The sequence below is a fragment of the Amblyraja radiata genome, chromosome 34, assembly GCF_010909765.2.
Source record: "Amblyraja radiata isolate CabotCenter1 chromosome 34, sAmbRad1.1.pri, whole genome shotgun sequence".
Classification (NCBI taxonomy): domain Eukaryota; kingdom Metazoa; phylum Chordata; class Chondrichthyes; order Rajiformes; family Rajidae; genus Amblyraja; species Amblyraja radiata.
In genome coordinates, this window is record NC_045989.1 from 15,493,915 (window position 1) to 15,509,769 (window position 15,855).

General features: G+C 39.6%; 1 protein-coding gene across 4 annotated transcripts in view; it reads left to right on the forward strand.

The window, feature by feature from the left end:
* Window positions 1-15,855, forward strand: part of unc13c (unc-13 homolog C) — a 378,167-nt gene that overhangs the window by 348,893 nt on the left and 13,419 nt on the right. For all 4 annotated transcript variants that reach the window (XM_033050677.1, XM_033050678.1, XM_033050675.1 and 1 more), the window contains one exon: window positions 9,004-9,151. In XM_033050677.1, coding sequence (XP_032906568.1) covers window positions 9,004-9,151 — 148 coding nt within the window. The remainder of the gene's footprint in view (window positions 1-9,003; window positions 9,152-15,855) is intronic.

A 15,855-nucleotide genomic window follows, 5' to 3' on the forward strand; every position in this document is an offset into this window, starting at 1 on the left:
ATCAGTACTTCATGTTGGTTTGAATATTTTAGTCTTTGATTTTCATTTTGGGATGTTTCTTTAGTTTTTATGATACACTGTAGTTTGTAAAACAGTTAATAAAATAAATCAAGAAATTTGCTTCAGGCATTGGAGGATTTGCTGGTACCTTTATTCACAGAAGCATGAAGGTCAGCTGTTGTGGCAAGATTCAGTAGATATTAAGTGAAAATTTCACAGGGGTAACTCACTTCTGCAGAAGCCTCACTTTAACAAAATGTTTTAAATCTCTCCTTCAGCAAAGGCCCATAGTGTACCTTACAATAAACTTAACCGCTTTCAGAAAATTTCATTTGGAATACCTTTTCAGCCAACCTGTCTGTCTTTGTAGAGGCAAAATGTCCTCTTTGTTTACCACCACTGATTGCGGAGATGATTACAGCCAGCAGTTGATACTTAGACACACAGATAGGTCTGGTGTTTAAGGATGGATTTCTTTCCATTCACATTCAATGCAGAGAGAAAGGGATTGAAGGGTACGGGGTATGTTGAGTTGACCTTGAATACACCCATCATGTTGTTCTCTAGCCCAAACATACAAGTCCAACACGTTTCCTGCCATTTGAGTTAGTTAGTCACTTGGAAAAACAACATTCATTTAACATCTTTACCTTCTTTCATGGGAATACATTTCATTAAAGAAAAGAGGATATTTAAAACGGTTCTATTTCATAAATTACTTAAATATGACTACTGATTAATGGATGCAATTACATTCTCGTTTTCCAGTTACATTGGGGCAATAATAATCGGTTCAACTATTGAAGTGTGATCCTAAACTTAATTGAACTTTTGGTTGGAAACAGATAAAGAAAACGAATCTGCTCATTGGGGAATGGAGATTCCTTATCCAGTTTAGCCAGTTCCTCATCAAAGTTCCTCATCAAATCCCAAAATGAAAATCAAAGACTAAAATAAGGATAAGGGGGAAATCCTTTAAAACCGAGATGAGAAGAACTTTTTTCACACAGAGAGTGGTGAATCTCAGGAACTCTCTGCCACAGAGGGTAGTCGAGGCCAGTTCATTGGCTATATTTAAGAGGGAGTTAGATGTGGCCCTTGTGGCTAAGGGGATCAGAGGGTATGGAGAGAAGGCAGGTACGGGATACTGAGTTGGATGATCAGCCATGATCATATTGAATGGCGGTGCAGGCTCGAAGGGCCGAATGGCCTACTCCTGCACCTAATTTCTATGTTTCTATGTTTCTAAAGCACAGCAGATGTGAAGAATAAATCACAAAACAAAATTACCTATATAGAGTGTTGAAGTTGTTAGGAAAAGCAGTAAAGCTGATAACTGCTCCTTTAAAAAAAATATTTATCTGCAATTAAACAACTATGGCAAGGTGGAATATGAAAGATTAACAATATTAATACTTTTTTCTGGATATTTACTGGGTAAAAGAAACAGTAAAACATAAAAACAATGTTCCAGAGAATCTATTAATTATTCCAGCAGCAAACTGTCAATCCCCAGTGAGTATCATGATATTATGATTGATGAAAGTTTGGAAGAAAGATACAAATAGTGTTTGATCTATTTCTTATCTTATTATATTTTTCTCCATTTCCTGACACAGTGGAACAATTTATTTGACACTGCAAGATGTTAATAGTCAGTGAACTATTCAGGTTTATAGTGTTGAATTCTCTGTTACTTTATCAAACCCCTGTATGTATGGAATATCTTCTAAAGTGGAGATGTTTTCCGTCTTGTCATACTGTATCTGAGTAATAGTGAGACAATGGTGAGAATATAGCCAGACATACAGATTTTCCATGAAAGTGATCGTTAAACACTGAATATACCTGTCATGTTGCAGAAGATGATTGACCCTGACATACAAGTCCAACATAATTCCTGTCATTTGCACCGTGATTAATGGTGGCTGGTGAGATTGACATGGCATTTTGATGTTCTGTAATAATAAGGAGTGGGTGGAAGGTACGATGCAGAATAGCCGTGGTGAGGGCCGTCACTTTTAAATGGATTTTTAGATGAGTGTGATTGAGAACAAGATTACAAATTTGATTCACACCATATGGTCAAATTCAGAACCTGCTTAAAAACTCAATAATATCTGCAGCTGCCCCATTCAGGCCCACCTGTGGCTTGTATCATGTAGAAACAGGGAACTGCAGATGCTGGTTTAAAAAGACACAAAGTGCAGGAGTAACTTAGCAGGTCCAGCAACATCTCTGGAGAACATGGGTAGATGATTTTTTGAGTCGGGGGCCCTTCTTCAGACTCAAAGAAGACATGGGGGCGCAGTGGTAGAGTTGCTGCCTTACCGCCAGAGACCCAGGTTCGATCCTGACTATGGGTGCTTGTCTGTACAGAGTTTGTACATTCGCCCCGTGACCTCCATGGATTTTTGCCGGGATCTCCGGTTTCCTCCTACACTCCAAAGACGTATAGGTTTGTAGGTTAATTGTGTTGGTGCAAATGTAAATTGTCTCTAGTGTGTGTAGTATAGTGTGTGTGTATGTGTGAGGGGATCGCTGGTCGGAGTGGACTTGGTGGGCCTAAAGGCCTGTTTCCCCGTTGCATCACTAAACTAAACTAAACTAAAAGTGTCATGACCGGCAACGTCACCTATCCATGTTCTCCAGAATGTTGCCTGACCTACTGAGTCACTCCAGCACTTTGTATTTTTTTTTGTGGCTTGTATCACATCACCTTTTTACCACCCAGCTCTCTCCTATGAGGCAGACTTCCTGACTGCATCAAACAATTAAAAATATCTCATCAAAAAAATCTATCTGGATGACCGTCAGGCACCATGGGTGAAGACAAAGCCCCAACACAGTTCTAGTAACTCTGTGGTCAAAAGGTTTCTTAAGTAATTTCAGATATTTTGTATCAAGATCTGTCAAAGGATTCTTCCTCCAGCATTGCATGATTCACAGTAAATCTTCACAGATGAGATGTAAAATCGACATGCGTGGAAAATAAAAGGAACCTGTTCCCATGTGTTAACCGACATAATGGGCTTTATAACATTATAATTAAATTAATAGTTAAATAGAAAAGATTCTCTAACCCAGCTTCTTACCTTGGCGTAGAATAACCTTATAGCCTGTTCCTTTTATGTAAGAATTTACATATTTAAGTTTACACGTAATCTCATAGATGATAAGACAAGTGAAAAGCTAATTGTGACAACTACAAGATTTCTGAATAGATTAATATAATATAACCATGTTTTTTCAGCTCAAGTCACTGCAATATGTAAATGGGAAGGTTGTTCTGACTGCATCACAAAAAAATAGATAAGCACCTCGGGTAAAAATCATCTCCCATTCATTTGCAGAATTAAAGTCCATTATACAGGCAGATTGCTGAAAAAGCACAATAAATCAATGTTATATTTAGTTACATAAAATTAATAAAAAGAAGCCTCCATCGCATTGTATAAGTAATTTATGGATTCCTATGTTATGTGACCCACTTACCAAAGAAAGTCAAGTTGAGTTTATTTTTATATGCATAAGTACAGTGTGATACAGGAACAATGAAAATTGCAGTGGCATCGCGGGCATATAGACTTGGACTCAGATAGATTGGGACAGACCATTGATAAACATCGATCAAGCAAGATGCAGGATAGTTGCAGCAGGGTTTGGAGAAGGTTGGAGTTTATGGGGGGAAGAAAGGCCTGTAAATAGAGTTAAAATGTAAACTACAGATGGTGGAAATCTGAAATGAAACTAAATGCTGGAATTAAGCAGAGCTCAGGCTGCATCACAGAGATTCATTAAGTTTACAGCAGAGAAATTGACCCATCAGCACATCACATCACATCACATCCATGCCAACCTTTTTGCTCAACTACATTAAACCCATTTGCTTGCACCGTGCCTATAACCTTCTATGCCTTGCCTATTCAAGTGTCTGTTTAAATGTCTCTTAAATATAGTAATTTAGTATAGTAATATCTGACTCCACCATCTCCTCTGTGTAAAAAAAAAAACATCCTTCAGACCCCCTTTACACCTCCTTCCCCTCGCCTTAAATCTATGCCCCTCTTGTTTTAACTGTGATAGGGTAAGTTACAGTTGCTGTGCAGGTAAGTTCTCAAGTTAAATGTGAACAGTTAGAGGGTCGTAACATGTATAATTTGTTGCACATAGTTGGAATGTGTCCAGCAATTCAGTCTGTAATAATACAGAGAAAATCTCAATGGATGACATATGGCCAGGATGTCATCCTTTACGCTCAGTGTTTCTGTCTGTGCCACATTTCCATTCCAGGACATCTGAGATGTTCGCTATATTCAGCAAATATAGAGAATGCCATGCTGTTATGTATGCAGCCCTCACTTTGTTCTCCTCTGTTTCCTACAGTTCTGTTCAGGTGCTGTCTGTACGGAGACATCCCGTCCTGGGGATTTATCTATCTTTCTTGTCTCTTCCAATAACCTGGGATAGAACCCATCAGGTCCTAGGGATTTATCCACCTTAATGCTCTTCAAGAGCCCCAACACCTCCTCTTCCTAGTATTCTCCACACTGATCTCACTGCCTTCCATGTCCTTCTCCTTCGTGAAAACAGGTGCAAAATACTTGTTCAGTACCACTCCTACAGACTCTGAGCACAAATTCCCTCCTTTATCCATTATCCTTTATCTTTTCCCTGGTTACTCTTTTGTTTATAATGTAGGTATAAAAAGTTCTGTGATTTTCCTTAATCTGACTCACCAGCCATTTTGTGTCCCCATTTCACCTTCTAATTACCCAGTTGAGTTATTTCCTCCTTTCTTCTTATTCCTCAATTAAACTTGAAGTGGTTCAGAGAACCACTTTCCCCTCTCCCCCACGCCCTGATCCTTCCATCAATATCCCTCCCTCCAGCTTGACATTTCACTCCTCCTTTATCTGGTACTCTTTTGTCTCCATTTCACCTCTAGCATTTGTCACTATCTCCACCGATCACTCACTCATCCTCACCTGTATCACTTGCCTGGGTTTGCTCCACCCCTACCTCTCTTTTCCAGCTTTCTCACCCTCGCACTCCATAAGTCTTAAGAAGGGTACCAACCCAAAACATCATCTCCACAGAAGCTCCCAGTCCCACTGACTTCCTCCAGCATTTTATTTTTTTCCAGCATCTATGGTCTTTTATATCTTCAGTGGAACATATAACTGAAAAACAAATAAAGTAATTTAGGGTCTCTTTGTTAGGAAACAGAATCCTTTGAGATGAAGACAATGTGTTTTTTGACAGAGAATGATGTGTTTTGAAATTATATGGATAACTTATACAAGTGAATTTCAATATTTACTCTGAAGGTCTAAAAATTTTAAGATTCAAGAGACAATAATGCTCTCTTTAAGTATGTTTGGTGAGAACAGATACATCAATTTTATTTTAATGCATTAAAACACAAACTCATGAATACATACCACTTCTTTCCTGCTGTTTCATTTAAACTCAACCAGGTCATTGAAATTTTTATGAATCAATTAGCATTACTCCAGAGGCCATGGCCATGGATAGCCCAGGGCTGGGAGTTTTGTATGATGGTTAGGAGCCCATCTAAATGGACGTGTCACTTTTACGCCACTGCTCAAGTACAGCCCTGGGGAAATGAATTAAATGCCTCACCAAAGATGAAAGGGAAATTATTAAAGATGTTTCTGTGGATTGGGAAATCATGTGAACCCCTAGGTCCTTTTCTTAGGCTAGAAATCACAATACTACTAGCAAAATGTCAGTTGGAAATACATCCCCTTCTGGCACTTCTAAGCACAAATGAGCAGAGTACAAATAGGTGTCAATCTCAATGTTACATTAGCACAGATTAGCACAAAACAGTGTGACTGAACGTGATCTATAGAAGAATATTGCCAATGTAACTGTGAAACAGTGTAATCGCATACACTATAATCAATTATAATTTATTATTACAACTAAATAATCATCAATGACATAAAGAAATTATTACAAAAAGTACTAATAACAAAATAAAAAAATGCAGTCTTCTTGCTTGATGCGTTATATATGTTGAGGTCAGAGATCAGATAATGTGCATAACCACCGGATTGGAGAAGCAAAGCTCCACAATAGTTTTTTTTACTTTAGAGATACAGCATGGAAACAGGCCCTTCGGTCCATCGAGTGAACCAATCAGCGATCACCCCATAGACGAACACTATCCTACACACGAGGGATAATTTCCAATTTTTATTGAAGACAATTAACATACAAACCTGTACGTCATTGGTGTAGGAGCAAACCAGAGCACCCGGAGAAAACCCACGCGGTCACAGGAAGATGTACAAACTCTGTATAGACAGCACCCATAGTCAGGATCGAACCTGAGTCTCTGGCACTGTAAGGCAGCAGCTCTACAGCTAAGCCACTGTACCACCCCATGTTAATTAGACTTTGTTTATGAAAAGGTTTGAAATCAACAATGAATTTAGTCTGAAATGCTTTCTGGTCGAATTATTTTAAGACAATTCTCATGCAAAATTTGTTCTATATCTGAAGTTTAGCAGCTATACTGTTGGAAGGAGCATCTGATTTCATATTTTGATGGTTTGCCATAAATTGTCAATGTACCTCTTTCACTAATTGCATTGATGTCCAGATTTTCTCTTAAACTTACAATATGCACTGTCAGATGAACTTTTCTAAATCAATAAACCATTGCACAGTTTAAATCCTGTAATCTAAATTTGAATTGTGCTCATTAGAAGGTTAATAGTGGAATTAGAAATTCAGTATTTTAAACAACTAATAAGAATTGGGCTACATTGGGAAAGTTACAACATTTTACTTCAACTTATTTGAAAACGATCGGTGGAGAAAGAATGTTCAATAGATTTGCCTCGCTGCACAACTGAACCGTGAAGGTTATGACAAAATTAGACCAGTGAATGTGCAGTATAGTGGGATAACTAGATGTTTTTCAAAGCTTCACCTCAAATTGACTGCTGGATAGAAAGCCTCTGTATTCAGACAGTTGTAACTGTCAGAAGTAAAATGAGTTATTGTGTTTCCGAAGAAGGGTCCTGACCCAAAATGTCGTCTGTCAATTTCTCTCCACAGATACTGCTTGACCCACTGAATTCCTCCAGCAGTTTGTTTTTTGCTGAAGGTTCCAGCACCTACAGTTTCCTGTAGCTCTATTGTGCTGTTTCAGCCTTGTTTCTGGAGATGATTGACCACAGTACAAAATCTCCTGAAAGTTATCAGCAAATGAGATGACCACTTCAATTCCTTCAGTGAGCCACTGTGTGAATGCCAGCACACGGATAGTTGATGGGGTTTCTTGGTATTGTATTTTCTTGATAACTTCCTTAAAACTGATGGACACAGGAATCACATACAAAGCCTTTAACCATTCATGTGCTGGTTTCTGGAGAGGAGAATTTCAAGGCTACAGGAAAGATGTGCAAAATAAACTCTTCGATCAGTATAAAAGGAAACTTACATTACTTTTCAAAAAGAACCATTTTAAAAATTGAAAAACCAAAGTGTGGGACTTGGCCATTTTTTCTCTCGAATGGCGATAGGCTGATGAGATGGGCCGAGTGGTCAGAACCTGCTCTTGAGTTGTATGTTCCTTTGTTTGTATGTCTAGTTCTTTGTTATTTCTGTTTCTGGTAGTTACATTGGGCTCTATGGTCACCACTGCTCGCATTTACCTTGGTGAGATGTTAGATGTCAACCAAGGTGACCCAACTACCCAGGGGCATCTGTAGCTGAGCAGGGTGGGGGGAAGAGGTGTAGCATCACCTCAACCACGGAGAGGACTGAGCCAGTGCTCTCCCTGCTGACAACGTATGGCCAGAGACATTTGTGGAGAAGCCTCACCTTCTGTCAACTTGCTAAAGCTTTTGTAATAGATTTTAAAAGTGTTTAACAAAGAGAGAGATTTAAAAGCTGTCAAGATTACTTACAATAATAATTTTTAAAAAGCCGGAAACAAAATCAAAAACATATTTACATACTGATAAATAATTTAAAACATTAAAGGAAAGTTAATTAAAAATCAAGCTATTTGATTTATCTTTCTCCTCCTAACTTCCAGCCAGAAATTCCCACTCAAGCCTATGGAGCTTCCTGTACTGTGCCCCCTTCTGTTGGTCTAGAGTGCGAGTGGGAGATTCCCTAGCATTGTGTTGGGGAGGAGTTGATGGAGGATTGTTGGTGTACGGGTGTGTGAGGATTGTTAAAGTTGCTCATTATGGTGGAAGGTTGGTGATAGTGTTGGTGTTTGTCGTTTTGGTGTAAGGCTGCTGGGTGGATTGAACTGCTTGGGTTGTAGGTTGGCCCTGTTGGTGCAGGGTTGTTGTTGGTGATGTTGCAGTTGTTGCAAAGGGCTGTTGCTTCAGTAGTTGAAGAAAGTTGAGTATCAGAGGGTTGTTATCTGGCAGTAAAAACGTCCTGAACTCTCAGTGGATTTTCACTAATCTTTCAGTGGTAGTCAAAGGTGCACTTTAGCCTATAAAAATTCTTACATTAAAGTTTAAGACACATTTTAGATGTTGTTGTACTTCTCTGCAGCAAATATGAGCAATCGAATGTGGAGCATTGAATGATGGTAAGGCACTGATATTCTCCCCATCCTTGCAGAGGAACACTCTAAATGAGGTATCCTCCACCCCACCTCATGCCCCATACTAACTGGCACCAAAAATCGTGGGAAGGACAAGTCCATGTGGATGTGCCTGTGGCTTGGTTTTCTGGGATCAATACTTGATGCTGTGCATCTGAAAATGTCCAGAATTGTCAAGGCCTCATGAGTTCAATCTCAAAGTGTTGTAAATTAGTGGATGGGTTTCTAAACTTTGCTCAGTTAGACAACAGTATGAGCTTTGGAATTTAAATATTTATTCCTCTTGTTGTTCTCAGCACATTTGATGGTGCCGAGAAAATTGCAATGGCATTGTTCCCACCAGTTTTCTATAATGTTGTTAATTAATGCGTGTTCTTGAATTCTTCTGCCTGTAGCAATATTTCCATGCTGGAGGAAATGGCTTGAAGAAGACATTCCTAGAGAAGAGCCCCGACTTGCTGTCCTTGAAATACGCACTCAGCCTCTACACCCAGACAACAGATACCCTAATTAAAAAATATATCAACACTCAGTCTTCACAAGGTAAGATGCAACAAAGTGAATAGTAAACTGCATTGTACAATGATTATGATTAAGTTCATTAGGGCGTTCTGTGTCCACCCACATTACACACATATCTCAGCACCACATAAATAGATGCGATTCAACCTCTGGGCAAAAGGTCTTGGTGAATAAGGCCGTGCCAACCAAAAAGAATGAAATAGCAGAAAGCAGTTTTTATTAAAAGTAAACCGAGCAGGTTATAACATGTGATATATAAAATCACGGCGATACAGGGTAGCGTTTTTTCTAAAATCAATATACAGCGCAGATGGAAAGTGGTCAAGATGAGACTTTTAATTATATAGATGATAAATGTATTAAACGCTAAAACAAATTAAGGTACTAAAACATTCAGTTAAATTCAGGTAAGTACAAAGAATTTAAAGTCATTTAAAAATATAGTGTAACTCCAACAATCCACCCTCCAGTCATTTGGAAATCCGGGTGCTCGGTACCTGGTTATCAGTGATGTTTGCAATGTCCTCTCACCGGGGTCCCAGTGCCCACACTCACCAGCAAACCACTGGGCTGGGTATCCACACTCACCGTCCACACACCAAGGCCCCACTTCCCACACTCACCATCCATTCAAGGGCCCTTGTTCTGGCATTTCCTAAGCACTTTCCAGAGCTCTGGTTCCTGCCCTTAAAGGTTAAATTGCAGCTCCGGCCATGAGGCAAGATGGAGATAGCAGACAAGTTGGGGTTAGATTTAAGATGAGCATGGTTGCTTGAGGGTTATGGTAGGCAATACCTGTCTGGTGTCAGGATGTAGAATGTCGTCTGCTGACAGCTTGTTCCCTTCATTATCAACAGAGTGATCCTTGACTATTATTGATGTTGACTATTATTGCCCTGAGATCCGTAATTACATACACTTACCACCATTTTTATTTCATTCAAACTATGAGTTTATCTTACATAAAGTCTTGGTGTCACACTCATAATAAAAAAATTATCTATTCATTTATAATGTAATAATCAAAGTTATGAATTATACTGGTCATTAATTCAGAATGTACAATCCATCTGTTAAATTCACAAGAGCAACAATTAAAGTGGTCATTAAATAAAGTTGTAAAATGGAATGAGCTCAAGCTAAAATTTAATGAACAAATTAGTTGTAAAATAAATGTATGTGGCATTCGATGAGGTCAAATGAAACTGATATGTGTAAGTACAGATAGGTGTGTTTGATCCTATGGAGCTGCAGCATATAAAAGGAACCAAAAGCAGTGAAAGCTCAATGTCAGTGTCGTAGTCACAGAGCCTGGAAGATAAGAGGAATTGAAGTCAGCTTTCCAACCCTGCATTGTGATTATTTCAAAAATGTGGTGGAATAGAACGCAGAATAAATACGTTAGGGGAAAGAACTCTGCTCTTTAAGCTACCTGCACGTACTGCAGTTTCACAAACTTGCTTCTGTTCTAGATTTCTGTATTCAGAGGTAGCTGGAGAAATCATCTTGAGAACCAGAGACCACCATGATTGGAGCAGGGAAAGCTTATCGGGGTGGGCAGTGCCTCATCTGGAGAGCAACTAATGTCTTTTACTGGGCTTCCGCATGGAACTGACAAAGGGGCTCGGTGTGATCCTGAGGACTCCTTCTCCATTTTCAGGGATGAAGAACTACGGACTCCCAGGAATTAGTGGGAAATTACATATTTTAAGGAAGCCATGAGAACTGTTTAGAGGGATATGGGCCAAACCCGTCAGGTGGGACGAGTGCACATGGGGCATCTAGGTCGACATGGGCAAGTTGGGCTGAAGGGCCTGTTTTCTGTGCTGTGTATCTCTATGACTAGAACAAGCTGAATTATTTTCTCTGGCCTCCTGATAAACCTGCCATAATGCAGCTGGGAATGGAGCGGCAATTCGTGAGCCTGGCGTTGGACATGTGAATGACGTGACCAGTTGACATTTTCTCCATGTGACCACGTGGGCTTCCTTTGGATACTCCAGTTTCCAGATATGTGCAGATATGTAGGTTAATTGGCTTCTGTCAAACTGCTCTAAAAGTGTAAAGTGTGAATGAGAAAGTGCGTAAACTAGTGTGAACGGGTGATCAATGGCCGGTGTGGACTGAGTGGGCCAAAGGGCCTGTGTCCATGCTATATCTCTAAATTAAACTAAATGTTACATTTTATATTTCTTAAATTCCTGTTGATTGTGATTCAGTTAGGATTTTGATATAATGTTTTAAAGTGGAAAGTAAAATGTCCCAAAGTGACATAAAACTCCAGCAGAAACATTCAACCTATTAAATCTGTATCGGCAATGAACTTCTGCATAAGTATTCATCCTTGGAAATCTGACATTATTTGCAGGTGTGTTAAAGACGCATAAAATTAAAAATGCTCGAAATTGTCAATTGATTGTTAAACTTCATACTGATCTGGCAGCAACATAGTAACATAGATGCCGGAGTAGGCCAATCAGCCCTTCGAGCCAGCACCGCCATTCAATATGATCATGGCTGATCATCCAAAATACCCTGTTCCTGTTTTCTCCATCCCTTGATTCCGTTTGCCCTAAGAGCTATATCTAACTCTCTTGAAAACATCCAGTGAATTGGCCTCCACTGCCTTCTGCAGATTCACAACTCTCTGGGTAAGAAGTTTTTCCTCATCATTATTGTCTGATCCACAATCTTATGCAAAGGGAATCATCTAAGCTGTATTACTTCATCATCCTGCACTACAAGGGATGAACATTTATTGTCCAACAAAAGCACCAGAATTATTAAAGAGATTCATTGCTGATTTGCCTGTAAACTCTTTCTGCATTCAAAATTATGTGGGAGACGACAAATTTCTAAAATAAAACTATCTTCCCATAACCAAATGACTAGAGGCTTCAACTACATTATGTGACATTCCACATAGAAAACCTGAACAGCAAATGCTGATTTATCAAATTACAGTAAAACTATAATAATCTGCTATCGCAATTTTGTTGGATCTGCATGCTTACTTTCAGTGACTGATGAACAAGGACCCCCAGATCCCGTTGTACTTCCCCTTTTCCCAACATGACACCATTTAGATAATAATCTGCCTTCCAGTTTTTGCCACCAAAGTGAATAACTTCACATTTATCCACATTAAACTGCATCTGCCATGCATCTGCCCACTCACCCAACCTGTCCAAGTCACCTTGCATCCTCATAGCATCCTCCTCACAGTTCAACTGCCACCCAGCTTTGTGTCATCTGCAAATTTGCTAATGATACTTTTAATCCCTTCATCTAAATCATTAATATATATTGTAATTAGCTGCGGTCCCAGCACGAGCCTTGCAGTATCCCACTAGTCACTGCCTGCCATTCTGAAAGGGACCCGTTTATCCCTACTCTCTGTTTCCTGTCTGCCAACCAATTTTCTATCCATGTCAGCAACCTACCCCCAATACCATGTGCTCTAATTTTGCCCACTAATCTCCTATGTGGGACCTTATCAAATGCTTTCTGGAAGTCCAGGTACACTACATCCACTGCCTCTCACTTCAAGTTCAAGTTCAAGTGAGTTTATTGTCATGTGTCCCTGTATAGGACAATGAAATTCTTGCTTTGCTTAAGCACACAGAAAATAGTAGGCATTTACTACAAAACAGATAAATGTGTCCATATACCATGATATAAATATATACACACATGAATAAATAAACTGATAAAGTGCAAATAGCAGAAAGTGGTTATTAATAATCAGAGTTTTGTCTGAGCCAGGTTTAATAGCCTGATGGCTGTGGGGAAGTAGCTATTCCTGAACCTGGTTGTTGCAGTCTTCAGGCTCCTGTACCTTCTACCTGAAGGTAGCAGGGAGATGAGTGTGTGGCCAGGATGGTGTGGGTCTTTGATGATACTGCCAGCCTTTTTGAGGCAGCGACTGCGATAAATCCCCTCGATGGAAGGAAGGTCAGAGCCGATGATGGACTGGGCAGTGTTTACCACTTTTTGTAGTCTTTTCCTCTCCAGGGTGCTCAAATTACCGAACCAAGCCACGATGCAACCGGTCAGCATGCTCTCTACTGTGCACCTGTAGAAGTTAGAGAGAGTCTTCCTTGACAAACCGACTCTCCGTAATCTTCTCAGGAAGTAGAGGCGCTGATGAGCTTTTTTGATAATTGCGTTAGTGTTCTCGGACCAGGAATGATCTTCAGAGATGTGCACGCCCAGGAATTTGAAGTTCTTGACCCTTTCAACCATCGACCCGTTGATATAAATGGGGTTGTGGGTCCCCCTCCTACTCCTTCCAAAGTCCACAATCAGTTCCTTGGTTTTGCTGGTGTTGAGGGCCAGGTTATTGCGCTGGCACCATATGGACAGTTGCTCGATCTCCCTTCTATATTCTGACTCATCCCCATCAGTGATATGCCCCACAACAGTGGTGTCATCAGCGAACTTGATGATGGAGTTCGCACTGTGGTTGGCTACGCAGTCATGGGTATAGAGTGAGTACAGCAGGGGGCTGAGCACGCAGCCTTGAGGTGCTCCCGTGCTGATTGTTATCGAGGTTGACACATTTCCACCAATACGAACAGACTGTGGTCTGTGGATGAGGAAGTCGAGGATCCAGTTGCAGAGGGATGCGCAGAGACCCAGTTCTGCGACCCACTTGTCCATTTTCCTACCTACATCCTCAAAAAAATTCCAGAAGGTTAGTCAAGCATGATTTCCCCTTCGTAAATCCATGCGGACTCCCTTTGAACTGGTTCATTGGAAATTTTCCAATTACATAGCGGAACATCTAAAACAATGAATTAAAAGAGTTTTAAGATATTAATGGAAACAACAAGTGAAAGGAAATTTGAATTTTACTATAAATTTCTGAAGTTTCAAATAATTGATTCACCCAGGAAAAATGTATAAGATTTGTTCCCTTCAAATTAAAGAGAGAACTAGATAAATGTCTGAACTATCACTGAAGAAGGGTCCTGACCCAAAATATCACCTATCCATGTTCTCCAGAGATGCTGCCTGACCTGCTGAGTCACTCCAGCACTCTGTAAAACGTCACCTATCCATGTTCTGCAGAGATGCTGCCTGACCTGCTGAGTCACTCCAGCACATTGCGTCTATCCTGGATAAATGTTTAGATTGACAGAGAAGGTTTTGTCATAATTCTTGAATATTGAGTCCAGTGACAGAAATATATCGTTTCATCGTTTACATTTCTATGTAAAATTGCTTTATTATCTGAAGAGTAGAGAGAAATATTGTTCAATTAATGAGGATATGGAAATGTTACAACAGCACACTTAACAATTGCTCAGAGAAGTGTTATCAGTCGCCAACTATCCATGAAATGTTGTAGTACATAAAGGGACATTTGGCACATCAGATCCTTTCAAGTTATTACCTATTCACCTCTTGCAGTAATACTATTTTCTTCTTCTTGCATAAGGTGTGCACAGCCTAAAGTTGTCGGACAACTTGTTCTATTTGATCTTATTTGATTGTGCACACCGGGTTGATTGCATTTGTCGAAACAGGGCGGACCACGTGAAGGTTGCAATCTTCCACCCCACTATTGACTTTAGTCAGGGCTACACCTCAATCCTTATACTGTTGCTGTTGTGGTTGCATTAATGTTAACCAGTATTTTCTGTTTGATTTATTTAAAAACTTAGCACGTAGTTTTGTTTAGATTATTTAATCCTAGTATTACACAAGGAAAACATCCAACTTTAATGACTTTAACACCCCTCATCTTCTACTGGAGTAACATGACAACACTTTGCACTAATTCAAGATGTGCAGTTTCACCACCTGATAAATAATGTGGAATCTCCCTGGTGTTGGTGGAAGGGCTGTTCACAGTAGTTATTCATTCCAACAACCACATCTCCAGAAATAAAGGTCTTCCATAAAAAAACAGGTTATCAATGAAACTTCTATAGAGATATAGATTTTTCCTACGAATAAGGGTCTCGACCCGAAACATCACCCATTCATCTCCCCAGAGATGCTGCTTGTCCTGCCGAGTCATTTCTGTCTACCTTTGATTTTTCCTACATTTTGGGCATTCATGCTGCTATTAACATAAAATGCAATCTTAAATCATCATGGGATTCCCAAATCTTTAAAAACTGTCAAGAGACCAAGAACTCTTGTGCAGATTCAATTTATTTGGGAAGACTGCAGTGGCATTTCTTCCAGGAATCCACTTTTGTCAAAACACACAGCATTGAATTTCATTATAACATTTTAGTTATGTTGCACACAGACTATCCATGTGTTATGAACATTCTGCTAATGGACACTGCTGTATACAAATGAGCTCCCATAACATTATTAAATCCAAAAGTACAACATACATAGATACATTGGTTTCTACAAGTGGCAGTACTAGTTTTCTTTATCTCTCCACTTTTAATAAATGTTCTTTCTTGTCAGTCTTTTGTGCTTCTGATGCCATTCATTACAACACTGGGGAGATACAGTTACTATATCGAGTGTTTCTTGCATATTTTCCAACATTTTGACAAAATCATCTTATGGGCGTCTGTAAAAATGGAAGCCCTTCTTTAGCAATGGGTGGCCTGTAAAGTCTGCCTGTAGAGAGAGTCATCATCAGGAAAACTATACTCATTAGTAATATCACATTCACCCTGAGTAAAGTCCATTCCTGAAGTATTTGAATCATTATTATCAAGAAGCACAAGATTGTTGTCTCTTACCCACGG